Raw genomic sequence first — 14,902 nt, forward strand, 5'->3', positions numbered from 1 at the left:
TACAGGGTTTCAATGATTTTTGCAGAAAGCACGTCCCAGAGTTCAGCAATTTTAACAGAAAGAAATACCACCTAAATATTTTTTTTCTGATGTGATCCTAGTGATTGTGAAACCAGTCTGTATCACTGTGGGATCTCCTGCTACAGACATATGAGCTTTACTTGTAGGAGCCTGGGCTCATGATGATTGCCTTATGTGCAATACATACGACTTACACTACCTTATTATAATTGATTCCAGTGGATATGTGATTAATAAAAAGAAATGGTGTGTATTTCAGACTATTTAGTAAGGGCTTTTGACGTCAGTCGAACATGTTACATCTCCTTTGCCATTGGATCCTCAAGTGCAGCAGTCAAGAAGCAGCGCTTCTGCTACCCAGTATATCGATATTTCATGTGTAGCGCGGCCTTCACGTGTTGACGTTAATCGAATAATTGAGCTTTGTGATAACCGGGATGGATGCTGAAAGATGAAACGTGTTTATCTGCTAGCGTGACACCGAGCAAATGTTTAACATCGCCAACTATCAAAGGAAAATGTTCACTTTGAAGCTGTAGTGCTAAGCAAGCAGTTGGTTTCACGCTGCTGATCCACTCGAGGGGGGCGACATTGGGCGGGAACCCCCTGAAGCCCCATTTTGTGCGTGTGTAAAGTGATCGACGCGGGCCGCGCTTCCAAAGCACGCCGTCCTTACCGAGAAGGGGACAAGCGCGTGTGCCGTCATGTCTAGCTCCCGGTGTGCCAGTCAAGTCATCAGTCGCACTCCGTTAAGGGCTGTGCGACGCTTATGCGCATCTCAGTCCGATTTTTCCGAGCAAGGGTGTCTACTTGGCCCCACAGTGACAAGGCTGAAGTTTGGCATTTACAAGTTCTTACCCCTGCGCTGTGCAAATCTCTCAAGCTGCACGACTTCTGAAGAGCGGGGTCAGTGTGATTTACGTCAGCTGTACACCCGAGAATGTTGTCGAGCTTTACGTTAATAGGTGATCACAACTTTCAAGTATTTTTGATTTTTATTTCTGTTTACAAACATAATACCAGTGGGTGTGCCCAACATTATGATTTTCCCTGACAGCCCCTCATCGTACCCACGGTTTGATTTCCCCATCCTCCATTCACTTCGTATACAAACGGCGGCCTTCCTCCACCTCCCCTCTCTCTGCCCCTCCTCAGCCCCCTGCCTGCTGCACCCCGTCCCCAACTGAGGCCCCGGCTGGAGGGGCACAAAGGCCGGAACAGGCCGCAGCCGGGGCCTCGAGTAGGCCACTCTGCCGCTTCCCCGCCTCCCTCCCGGGGTGCCGTTCTTACCTGCTGGACGGGGGTGTTGGGCCCCGGAAACCTGCTGGAGCCGTTTCGGTAGGGTGAGGGGGCCAGGAGCCGGAGGCGGGTCCGGGTGGAGTGCGGCCGCCGCGCTGTGTCTGTGTCCGGGCTCCGGGGGCGGGGAAGGAGTGGGGAGGAGCCGTAGGAGGAGTGGAAGGCGGGCACCCCCGACAGAGCCACCCCCAGCCGCGCCACCCACCAGGGAGTACGTTTTCATACAGGGTGGAAGCAGGGGGCGGGAAGGGGTAGAATCGGCAGGGGCGGGAGGGGGCGGGAAGGGGTAGAATCGGCTGCGTGGAGGAGGGGGCGGCAGGGGAATTCGGAGGAGGGGAGTGAGTGGGTGTGAAGAGGAGTGGAGGGGAGGGATAATTATTCCCGTCCGAGCCTGAGGGAAGAAACTGAGAAGGTCAGAAAGGCGGGTGCCGGCTCAATGCCGGACCAGATTTGGGGGCGTTCCCGGCTTTCGGCTGACGTCGCGTGACGTCGGCAAAAGCCAAAGAATCGCGGGAACGCCCCCGAATCTGGTCCGGCATTGACGGACAGGCCCCTCGTCCAATGGCTAGGCTCCATTTATGGAGCCAGCCAATAAATGACGAGGGCCGACCCAAACCCCACTACAGTTCTCATCAGGTTTTCGCCTGCGCGAAAAAGCTGCGCAGAGCGCAGCTTTCGCCAGGCAAAACCTAAAAAGGAGTTTTCAAAGCACAGCTGAGATTTGTAGGACTTTATTTAATCTAGCACCTTATCTGCGGGGAGGCTCTGGAGCACTATTAGAGGCGCTCGTGATTGATTTCGGGATGGTCTTGGCAAAGAGAGAGATAGTGAGAGATGGAGAGAGAGGGGAGCTGAGAATAAAGAAAGAGAAAGGGGATAAGAACGAAGTGCGAAAGGGGAGAGAGAAAAAGAAAAAGAGAGGGAATGAGAATAAGAAACGGAGAGAGACGAGGATAGAGGAAAGAGAATGCAGTGGAGAAAGAGAGGGAGGAAGAATGAGAGAAGAAGCGAGATAGCGTGGGATTGAGAGGGGGTTTGGGGTGGAGTCAGGAGTTCAAAATGCTTGGCGCCTGATCTAGAGGTGAGGGGCGGAACTCATTCCGAGCTTCACACAAACTCTGAAGGCACACTCAAGAGCAAGCCACTGACAAATGTCTGGTGATGCAGAGCGAACAAAAGCAACAGAAAGCCAACTGGAGCTGCCCGCTACAACCCCACAACAGCGCTGGCACGTTTCCTCTGCCACCAGCTCTTGGATAAAACAGCACAGATAGACAAAAGACATATGGTGAAGCAAGTGTCACCCCTTTATCTGGGGGAAGACACAACCTTGTCGGTTTCTTTATTTGTACGAATTTAAGATGTAGTTTACCATCATGGTCGTGCATCCGTCAGGTTGTGTCCGTCACTTCACGCGCTCAGCAGGTCATAAACAGGACCATCTGTTCGTGAATGCTGGCATGCTTGCCCAGCCCCCTCACAGCGCTCGTGGCACATGGCAGCATATGTCTTCTAGTTTGTGCAGTTTACGGCTCTCTCTCTTTCCCCCACATAATGCACTTTTGCTTGTTTTTAGCATTATTGAAGATCACCGACAAGTAATGAGTAATCTTTTTTTAAACAGTACGAAAAATTCAGTGCCATCCCACATATTGTCCATAGAGATCAGCAGACACCCTGTAATTGTACTTTGGCACAGTCAATTTAGAAAGTGTAAGTAAGCCAGGGGCCGGATTCTCCCAACGCAGTGCTTTGTGCAAGCCTAACTAAACATCTTATCGAGTGGGCATCAGTAAAAGCATCCGATCCCTTGTCTGTCAAAGAGCAAGAGACTGATGAAATGTGTTATAAAAGATCCCATCTCTGAAGACCTCATTAGTGTACTTACATTGAACTATTTGCATTTCTAAGTGCTTTTTTTGTTGTGACTCACAGTCATTAATTGTTAAACTCCTATTGCGACTGCTCCGAGTGTATATGTTATCGTTTTCTCTGCCACAAAGAAGCGTAAAGCCATGTACAGAGACGAGCGACGGTGTGTCGCAGCTCGCGCTGCAGAGCCTCACTCATTAGGACAGGTTCTGCTCTTTAACCTGTAGTGAGGGCTGTGTTGGTGCAGCTTGGTGACCCAGTGTCAACACATCACATGGGTGACAAAGCGAACAGGGTTGGCCTTTGCTCAGAGTGTGCTCTAGGAGGAGCCCATTGTAGTTGGGTCCAGACAGTGTTAACAAGTGTGAAAAGTGTAAAATAACGAAGTAATACTACCACAAAATCTGCCACCAGATTTCATATAATTTCGTGCTTGCTAACATTGTGAGCAGAAAGAGAGGATTTATCACGTTTTAAAATCATTCAGGATTGAGTGAAAATTAAATCTCACAACCTTGAAGCAACACACGCACAAGCAGGGTATGTGAGAGGAAAGGTGCTGTGTTATATACAGCGGGATACAGCAGCGAGTATAATGCTGCAGTCAGCGGTTCCTCACAAAGGCAGGCGCCATACTCTCTTTGGGTTTCAAGGACCCCGTTTTGCATGTAAATGGGATAATAATCTGGAGCGAATCCAGGGATTGTGCGCAGTCAGAAAGCATGCTTCAGTGGCCTTGGCGCCAGCCATGAGTGACTGATCGGATTCACACAGCACAGAACACGACGGGAGCCATCACGGGCCAGCCCCTGGCAGGGGAGAACTGAAGGTGAGAGAGGAAAAGAGCCAACGATCACAAACTGAGCCTGCAGGGAAGCGATTAATAACAAGCCTTCAAAAGCACGAAAAGCTTATCAGCGGCAGCCTAATCTGAAGTACAATAAACTACACATCCATTGCTTAGGCAAACCTCAAGGTTTATTTTTATCCGAGTCCTTGTGCCACGAGCGCTGCGACAAATGGTAGTCTGGTGCGAGGCGTGGGGGGCGGGGGAGGGGGAGCAGGGGAGCAAGCGGGAGTGGGAGGGGGAGGGTATGAGCAGGCCAAGCGCGCGCCTGGCGAAGCTTCATGCTTCGGTATACAACATGCATTGGGAGGAATCCAACTTGGAATCCTCTTGGTCAAAGAGTTGTTTTCAACCCAATAGGTTCAGAGCAATAAATTGCTCAACCTAAAAACTATACAGAGAGGACACAGCACCGAGTCAAGCAGATATAAAAGAGTGGCTTGGATTAAAAACTCTTCCCCGGTTATCCACTGACGAATTAAAAACCTTAGAAGGTGACATTAAGGAGAATGAGATAAGAGCTCAGTGTCATAATATGGTAAAGAGAAAGGCAGCCGGACCAGATGGTCTTCTTGTGAAGTTTTCTTGTGTATCTTAGACATTGTAATTCCCATTTTACACAGTTTACTAGCAGCCCGTCCCGACGTTGTCCGGGGATGAAATCGAATGTCTGCAATGCTTTCAATTTGCAAGGCAATTTATTTTTAAAACTTCCTCTGAATCGCCCCATCACTGGGCTCAGGCCCCGCGTTTTTTTTAAAACTTCCTCTGAATCGCCCCATCACCCGGCTCAGGCCCCACGTTTTTTTTAAACTTACTCTGAATCACCCCATCACCCGGCTCATGCCCCGCGACTCAGAATCGCCTCATCACCCGGCTCAGGCCCCGCAGAAGAATGCGTCCACTGTGAAGCCGTGTCCTCAATGCAATATGGGAACGTTTGTGTCCACTGCAGACGCGAACGTGTTTGTGCTCCGCTCTAGCCGACGGCAATTAGACGCCACACATCGCGTCAACATGCAACGCCCACAACAATGGTAAATGCAACGCCCACTTGTATTGGGACGACGCCCACTCGTATTGGGACGGCTAAGCTCCATCCGACGGAAATTACACGCCCCACATTGCGTCAACGGCCAACGCCCACAACAATGGTAAATGCAACGCCCCCTCTTAGTCCCAGCAGGCCGCGCCCACCGCTCTATGCACATGCCCATGCACACGCCCAAATGGTAAATGCAACTCCCCCTCGTTTCGGGATGGCAGTCCCAGCATGCCGCGCCCATCGCTCTATGCACACGCCCATGGCTTTCCAGCAGAACGCCCACGCCCACAACGGACCACTTTTCCCCTAACATTCTTTCTTTGGCCCACTGTTGCGGTAAATGCCACCCCCCTCTCACTTAGCGTGGGGACACGCCGAGATGGCAGCAGTGAAAATATATAGGAAGGAAAAAACCGAGGCAGGGCTCTGGCGGCGGCTGCTGCATCGACTCGAAAAAGCGCTAGCAACGCGGGGACACACTGCGCTGCATAATCCGAGCACAGGAACGGCCCCGTTAAAAAAAAAATAGCATTTCGGAAGGAACGTGTTCTGTCTCGATCCAAAATGCACTGTGCGTTATTTGGGCATATTTAGGGGGTGAAATTAAGCGCCACCACAGCTGACGGAGGGGCATAATGACGACTCGTGAACAGACAGCAATGCACCTACCTCTGGATGCCGGCGAGGAGTGTGGAAGCGGCAGTCTAAGTTGGCACGGGTAGCATTCCTCACAGCCCCCCTCAATGGGCTTTGCTATGAACAAAACAGTCAAAACGAAACCTAAGAGCCGCGCGCGTGAGCTTCTACCGTAGACAGCTCACGTCGCGCTGCTCTAAGGTTTCGTTTTCCGAAGCGCATGGCGCATAATGACGACTCGTGAACAGACAGCAATGCACCTACCTCTGGATGCCGGCGAGGAGTGTGGAAGCGGCAGTCTAAGTTGGCACGGGTAGCATTCCTCACAGCCCCCCTCAATGGGCTTTGCTATGAACAAAACAGTCAAAACGAAACCTAAGAGCCGCGCGCGTGAGCTTCTACCGTAGACAGCTCACGTCGCGCGGCTCTTAGGTTTCGTTTTCCGAAGCGCATGGCAGAGTCGCGCTCACGAGGTCAAATCCGAGAGCCACGACGGAAAGCGCGTGCACCTCCCAGTCCCAGCGCGTGCACCCCCCCATTTACAAATACTATAAGTATACTAAAGTATACACGAGGCCGTTCGCTACGCTCGACCTAAAAACGTGCAGTGCCTGAAGAATGGAAATACACACAGGCCGCCTCTCCTGCGCAGCAAAATGAGAATATACAAATCGCTCTTTAGCTGAAAGAAACGCCTCAGAGCCGTTTATTCTGTCCGCTTGGAGCCACGGCCTGCACATGCCTTCAGCTGAACCTCTGAAACAGTAATATTGAGTAATACTAATACTGAGTCCGCTCGTTGCTGCCGCTGCGCTTCCTACATGCTCAGATAGAGGTATAAACGGCAATGTCTCCCGGCGGCCCTTGCGAGGGAAAGCGCTCTCCCTGAATAAACATGCCCTGTAGTCGCTCAGAGCTCAACTTCTGTTTCGGCTCCCTTTTCTTACCTGCGCATGCGTTATTATTTTACGCACGCGACCTATGCATTTTGTCATTCAAAATGTCTTTTTAAGCTTCCCGCGGCAATACTGTAAACACCTGTTGCAGGACTGTGGCTCGGACCGGAGGCGCTTTAATACCACACCGGATACTAGGCGCTACACACGTGACATAGTAATCACTCAGAACAAATGGAAACCTCATGTCTGAATCCGTTTTGCATCTTTCAGCCCAGGTACTTTGATCCCTTGATGCTACTGCCCCTTTAATTATCTATTTCCGAAAAAGTGACCATCTTTCCGAGCATGTGAAGTAAGACATGTCAATTCTTGTCTGAGCATGCCTAGTGTCATAAACTACTTGGTGTAACTTGGTGGTATTTGCGCCACCTAGTAAGACACAGCTCTTAACTTGCGAGCATGCGCAGTGGTACATGACACTTTATCTCCCGGGCATGCGCAGAAAGTAGCTCTCGGGAAGTAGTAGATACCACTGTGCTCAGCAAGGAGAGGGTTTCGTGCACTTCCAGGCTCCTCTCTCTAATCACCTACCCGCCTTTTCCAGCCGGTAATCGCAAAATCCCATTGAAGAGCCGCCCCGAGGTCCCATGGAGGTGAGATCGGTTTGTTGTAGGGCAGCGGTTCCCAAACTTTTTCTACCCACAGCTCCCTTGACCAATTGACTGCTGGCCGCGGCTCCCCATTACATTACTTTTCTTGGCGCCGATGTGGGGCATGGGGGATGGAAGCCCAGCATAGGCAGTACTTACAATACAAGGATATGTCCACTGTCTCTTTTCAAAATATTTGTGTACCCTTGTGCCATCCAGTGATTGCATCTCTTTGCTGTTTGTACGTGCTACGCCAGGAGCTTAACATATCCAGTCAAAACCAGCCTTGGTTCACCGTTTGAGAACCATACCACGCATTGCCCATTTGAACAAATGGGCTATCAGTTCATGGGAATGATCAACACTGCAGGTCAAAAAAATGGATTGTCCTTTAATGACCCACTTGTAATCAGGCACTGAGTGTTGAAACTATTATTATTTAATCTATTGTTTCATATTTAAAAGTGGTCTTCAGCCCCTCCCAGTCAGTTTATTCATTACGCCTTTTTAATTTATAAAACAGTCTTAAGTGTATCCATCTCTGCTTTCATTAAAAAGAAGAGGGCAGAATGTGGTGGAAAGTTAACATTAAGTTCAATCTACTCAAGATGAACACAGGGACACAGAGTGTAGCAGCCAAGATAGAAACAACGTTTTTTTTTTGTTTCAGACACAGGTTCCCATTTGCAATGCTTCTTGCTGTTTCTCTGCGGACGATTGGAATCTTTTACAAGAATGGCAGAAGGAGTTTTATGGGAACTTGATGAAAGAAATTCACCGAGCGCTGATCTCGCTAGGTAAAGTTGCAGCATTGATCATTAATATGAAATGTTGCTGTCATCCGGATACTCTTTGTTCTATTACTTTCATTCTTCCCGCAGTAATGATGTGGCTATGGTGAGGTAGAGTGGTTACTCCTGAAAAACAGGCAGCAGTGGTTATGATGCATGCTTAAAAATGGTAAGTGTTAACATGTATTTGCAATGAAATAGGTCACGCATTTACGAGAGTTTGAGCTATTGGCATTGTACATGACAATACCAATGGCTTAAATGTTTGCAAATGCGAGACCCATTGCTTCGCAAATGCTATTTTTGGAAAATCGCCCCATGCTGCGCTTTCACTTTGAACTGACAGCCAATCATTTGCAAATAAATAACCAAGACCAAGGGGAAATTTGAGGTTTTAATCATCTGACAGGGAAGACCTCAAAAGTGAGCATCGGTTCCCCTTAGCCGCCAGAGATAATCATTGAAAAGACAAACTTAGTTTGAAGTCTACAGACAAATAGGTTGTTTAAAAAATAATTTTTTTCATTCAAATCTTTTGTTTTTATTTTTTTGACCAAAAACTGGCCAACCCCTGTTTCACAACATCAAGGTCTCTTCATCAGGGCCATACAATGCCTTACAAAGTAACAAGCATTTACAATGCAACGGTTTCGCCTTTGACAAAGTTAGAGCTATTGGCATTGTAAATGACAAATTGTTTATTTATGTGTTAGTTTTGAAAACAGATAAATACATGGCATTGTCATTTACAATGTCAGTAGCATGAATAACAAAATGTATTAAATTGTTAATAATTAGAATTGAAAATTTTTCAATTCTGAAAATATGTGACTGTGAATTAAACAATACTAAGGTTTATGGATGTGGTAGTGGCCTTCATGGTGTTGCAGACACCCCCGTTCTCCTCTTCACTTTCTTCTGCAGTCTCTCATTGCTAGACACCTCCACCCTTTCAAGCTTTGTTTCTGAAATCCCTTATTTGCATATATCTCACTTTCCCACACTTACCATTACCACATATGATTATTTCCTACATGGGTTCTGCAAAGAGGTGAAGGATTGGATGGGCATGGAGTCTGCAGACCTCTATGGCCCACTGACAGGCACTGTGAGAAACTCCCACTGCCCTCTGCTTCAACTTCAGAGCTCTGAGCTGTGCAGCGTCATACACACCCAGCCACAACCCGAACTTAGACAACTAGTTCAATCAAGCATCATACAAGAACTGTATGCTGCATGATAAAACTGAGACACAGCAACTGGGAAAAAAGCAAATACTCATTAGAATGAAGTAAAGACATTTAAAATGTGAACAGGGATTGTATCACTGATATGTAAAAGTTTTAGTGTTTTTACAATCATTATTGAGAAACCGATCAGCCTTTTGCCCGTCCTGTTTAAGGACATCAATACAGGATCCGCATCCAAATCGGTCTGAGATCAAGCAGGACCCGCCCACAATACACAGTTTTAATTTGGTCCGAAGACACTGCTATCAGGTGTGAATTCACAGTCCCCCTAACAAACCGCACAATTCTGCACATTTTATGGCATTTTAAAACTTTTGGCTAAGCTTTAAATCGTAGATATCGCTCTACCTGACTGAAACATTACAGCAGGAGGATTAGTGATTTTCAAATACTTCTTGTGCACTCGGCAGCACCATTATAAGACACCTTACCTTTCTCTGCCACTGCTCAGGTTTCAACATGCGCACTACATTCAGTGTCTGCCGAAAAACATGAACTATTGGGCTAGTGTTGATCAGAGCACCGATGTTTCTCTAGCAGTCACCCTGCACACCAGAACCCTATTCAAATGTGCAGAATTCTTACAAAACAGAGTGTACAGATTCTTCGTCCAAGGCATTCACGCCAGTTGCTGGTTTGGACGCAGTTCATTTAAGGACGTAGTTTTATTAATAGATGACATCACGATGGTCAAGCCATGTCATTAAAACTTCAATAAATAGTTGCATGTACAAAACACAGTAAACATTTCTTTCCACCAGGCGAGAATGTGTTTTTGCCTATGAATACATTGCTTTTCAATGCATCCCTGAGCTCTGGGAGTGTCAATAGGCTTGAAATGGCTCACAAGCCTCTTTCACACTCCTCTTTGAAAATGTGCCTTTCAGTTCACATTGCGCTGTTACTTTTGGCTAGTTTCGGCTGATACAATGTTACCATTTTTACGCTCCCGTCATCAATACAAAGGTACTTTCGAGGCACTTATAAAAACAAAATATCTTTAAAATGTTCCTCTAGCTATGTGTCAGAAGGTGGTTTTTTAACCCAGTTGTAATGTTCTTTTGTGGCGATTGGAGTTCATCTCATTCTGCTCCTGTATTTAGGAGCCTCATGTAGTCTCTGACTCACCGCGCTTCACAAACAGAGATCCCGGCCGGGTTTCTCTTCCAGGGTGAGGTCGGAGCAAGAAGTGTTACGGGACATCGTGTCTGGGAGCTGTAATCCTGCTACTTCCTGGTTTACAAGCACGGGAAACTTCAGGGAGGGGGGGAAAATTACCCTTACTCTGAAAGCCTGTAAAACCGCTTACTGCCCGGCCGCCATCTTCAGAGAAACGAGGAAAACAAACCTTGGCGACAAAAAAAAAAAAACCCGCCCACAGCCTCATGACGTTTTAAAAGGGGCGGAAAGGGAAAAAATTGGCGGAACGCCCACCAATCGCCTCCGTAAATGACGGACAGATCTCTCTTCCAATGGCTAGCCTCCATTTATGGAGCTAGCCAATGGAAGAGAGAGGCTGAACTAAAGCACACAGTGTAAGACATAAGATTTCGCTCTGCGAAAGTCTGCTCCGCAGCTTTCTGCGAGGCGAAACCTAAAAACACTTGAGACACAGGAGTTTCAAAATTAACTCAAGGACACAAACATTTCCCTGGAGGATAACATGACCCCAAGCATCCATGTTGGATGTAATGTAGAGGCATTCTAAATAAGCGCACTTAAGTAATTTTGTTATGACTGACTTCATTAGAAGCGTTGTACTGAAGAAAGTGAAAAAGTGATAGATGGATGTCTGAATTAATCTCAGTCATTGGTAATTACTCAGAACAGATTCCCAACCCATTGGTATGTTGTCCACATACCACCTAAGACAGGAACCAAACATAGGAATATCAATCTTGGGCCTGCTCCAAGGGCAGCAGTCAAGCTTGATCTGCCAGGCAGGTCTCCTCTGAACAGGAACACGTGGAACCCCAGACCAGTTTCAGTCTTTTTGGGACTCTTCAGTAAGGAGTAGCTTGAATCCTATGGCACGTTGAGCACCGGACACATGTCTGAGTATATCTGTCACTCTTAGAGTGTTGCACTAAAAAAAGCAAAATATTGATGGGTGGATTGCTTGAATTAAACTCAGTCACTGTTAATTACTTGGGCTGCAACCCAGTCCATTGCTCTTTTGCCATCTCAGACAGGAACCAAGCATATGCAAATCAGTTTTGGTCCTGCTCCAATGAAAACACTCCAACCCGAACTGCCAGACCCAGGAGTTCCAGAATTTAGCCAAGGACATCTGAACATTTCCCCATAGGATAACAACAGCCCTAGGGGTCAATGTTTGATGTTATACAGCACCCTTAAGTGAATTGTTAACTCACTTCAGACAGCATGCAAACACAATGGTCCTGAGGATGATTCACAACATTAAATGCACTAGAACCAAAACGGTGATGCCCTCAAATCAACATTTATATTGTGTTAGCGATTTTAGATTTCTGCATGAGATACTTTGCATCTACAAGTAGAATGTACTTGTATTTGATAACCAGTCATGGTTATATTTGTTTTATGTTGATGAGTCCTTGTCTGAACGTATTCACTTATTCTTTGTCTCTCCTACCCCGGTATATACCATTCTTTTAACAATGTGTGTGATTCCTGTGCTCTTCCTATGTCCTTTGTTTAAATGTAGGTATAATTGTGCTTGTCAACAAAACAAGCGCATTTATAATAGCTGCATATTATGTTTACGCTTGTGCATGCCCCATTCCTCAAAAATCAATCCATCGGTGTTTCTTTGAAGATCTTTGCCCAGACTTTTAGTTAACTGCGTTGAATATTGGAGTTTTGCAAACACACAAAAAAATACCCTTAGGGAATCACTTTTGTTAATACATTTACTGACCTCGGATCCCTTTTCAGAGTATCTTGCTGTCATATAATTGTGTAGTTAAAAATGACAAATTTGCACTCTACAACGCCTGTGACTATCACCAGTCTGCACTACACAATGCTTATACTACACACAGTCTGATCTCAGATGCATACAGACATGCGTGTTGTGCTAGACATTGCTATGCTCTGAACCAGACACAATGCACTATACAAAACACAATTTCTAATTGCTTTGAGTTTGAAAATTCCAAATAGGGAGTGGAGAGGGGTGCACTTCCTTGTTTTCTTGCACCATCACTACTTTGCCAGAGTATTTTGTTCACAGGTGCGGTATCTCTGCCTTTGCCTCAATCCTCAGTTGTTCTGTTTTATACTATACAAAACACACTTTCCGGTCTGTGAGAGACACACTGCGCCATACAATACTGTTCCGCATAAGTCGCATTCTGTGACTGATGCACTATGTGTGAACACACACACACGGGGGAGTAACACATGTCCCAGCAGCCCCAACCCTCAGGGCCCCAAACCTTCAGAGGGGCCCCATTCTGCCCAAGTCCAATTAATATCTGTGGGGCGAGGCGACTCAAGGGCCACTCTTCACATTCCGCAGGGTGGCCCTATGTTGCCTTATGGCACTGCATACTATGCTACAAAATGCACATTCTGTCACTGACATACAGACACCGTACAATAATTTGCTACACTATAATGTGCTACACAATGTCCGGACTGTGACTGACACACACACACACGTCACTGTGTAATGCCCTTCTCCACAATGCATGTTGTATGTCTGACAAGTACAGAGCGTGGCCTAAGGGCTAGAGCTGTCGACCTCGAGGTTTCGAGGCTCGGCAGGGTTTACATCCTGTGATTCTGGGCAAATCACTAAATCTCCCTGTGCCTAACAAAAAATGTGTCCGTCTGTAATGCATCTTGGGCCCGTGTAAAGCGCGTTCGAATTCATTCAAGCTATATAAAACTCCCAAAATAATGTTTTAATAAAAAGCACTATACCATAAACTCGCCCACTGCTAGGAGACAGAGACTCCGCTACGGCCTACTATACTGCACGAACTGCTGCACACACTCTCATGCACTACTTACAGCTTCCGTTCAAGTTGCTCCGTTTGTGAGCCACACACTGCCCTAAACATTAGGATAGTAGGCAGCGCCCGTCTTACTACACACACACTGCAGTATGCTGTGTCCTCTCTGTCATGGCTGCATGCACGCGCTCGCAGACACTGTGCACTATTCCAGGCCTTCCTGTCTCCACACCTCCTGACAACGCGCAAAATCCTAACAGGCTTTTAGCCCCTGAGGAAGAAAGGGGGTGTGAAGGTGTCATCATGAGAGAGACCTAAGATGCAGGCTCTTGTTATGCGCGTCACGGCCGTGTGCTGAATACAGTAGAACGTTGCAGGCCGCACACGCCAGCCTGACCCGCCGTGTGAGGTAAAAGTGAGACCTGTGCGGCGTGAAACTAGCTGCGAAGCAACGGAGCGCTGTATACCCGAAGAGGGAGACCAACTATCGAGGTGTGTGTGTATGGGGGGGAGGGGGGATAGTTGAAATCGAAAGTTGTATCAAGCTGACTATTTCTCGTCTTGTATGGTGAAATGAAGGATGGAGAGCGGGCAGCATTTGTCTTATCCCCTTTAGAATGGAATTTCTCTCCAGGCAACACAGGGCAGTGCTTAATTTGTAAAAAGTAAAAAAAACAAGCACCTACGAGGACACAGGGGGCGGGAGTGGGCACGGACGGCGGGAGGGGGCGGGAGTGGACACGGACGGCGGGAGGGGGCGGGAGTGGACACGGACGGCGGGAGGGGGCGGGAGGGGGCGGGAGTGGACGCGGACGGCGGGAGGGGGCGGGAGTGGACACAGAAGCATAAAGATACAAGTAATTGGACGGAGCTCTGAGGGAGGAAACAAAAGACAACAAGCACCTACGAGGACACAGGGGGCGGGAGGGGGCGGGAGTGGACACGGACGGCGGGAGGGGGCGGGAGTGGACACGGACGGCGGGAGGGGGCGGGAGGGGGCGGGAGTGGACACGGACGGCGGGAGGGGGCGGGAGAGGACACGGACGGCGGGAGGGGGCGGGAGAGGACACGGACGGCGGTAGGGGGCGGGAGAGGACACGGACGGCGGTAGGGGGCGGGAGAGGACACGGACGGCGGGAAACGTGCACAGGACAGCGAGGGGGGGGCGGAAAGGCACACGGAGGGGGCGGGAATGGACAGCGCATCAGTGAAAGGGGAGGGAACGGGAAAAAACGTAACTCCGCCCTGGGAAAAAATCTCGGGAACGCCCCCGAATCTGGTCCGGCCTTGACGGACAGATCTCTGTTCCAATGGCTAGCCTCCATTTATGGAGCTAGCCAATGGGACAGGGGGGCGTATTCCATTCTCCTTACTGGAAATCAAGAGATTTCTCTGGAGGCGGAGCTAAGAGCTCCGCCCTCCAGCCGAAACCTAAAAACTGTAGGTCAAAACAGACGGTGATCATAACCCGATACAAGGAAAGACAAGAAAAAGGTAATGAATGAGATAAATAAAAAATCATGACATCAGAATCCCTTGTGAATGTCTTCTGAATAAATATAATTGTAAAATCAAAGACACAGCGGGTTTGTGAACATAAACAAAGATATGCAATAGATAGATATATAGGAACCAATAAAAAAAACATACT

The 14,902-nt window shown here is 47.9% G+C and overlaps 1 protein-coding gene across 1 annotated transcript in view; it reads left to right on the plus strand.

The window, feature by feature from the left end:
• The first annotated feature begins 7,132 nt into the window (after positions 1–7,132).
• LOC144756219 (uncharacterized) overlaps positions 7,133–14,902 on the plus strand; it is a 134,199-nt gene continuing 126,429 nt past the window's right edge. The window contains exons 1-2 of the mRNA XM_078645835.1: positions 7,133–7,269; positions 7,937–8,063. Coding sequence (XP_078501961.1) covers positions 7,264–7,269; positions 7,937–8,063 — 133 coding nt within the window. The 5' untranslated portion in view covers positions 7,133–7,263. The remainder of the gene's footprint in view (positions 7,270–7,936; positions 8,064–14,902) is intronic.

This window comes from Lissotriton helveticus, chromosome 5_1 (assembly GCF_964261635.1).
Source record: "Lissotriton helveticus chromosome 5_1, aLisHel1.1, whole genome shotgun sequence".
NCBI lineage: Eukaryota > Metazoa > Chordata > Amphibia > Caudata > Salamandridae > Lissotriton > Lissotriton helveticus.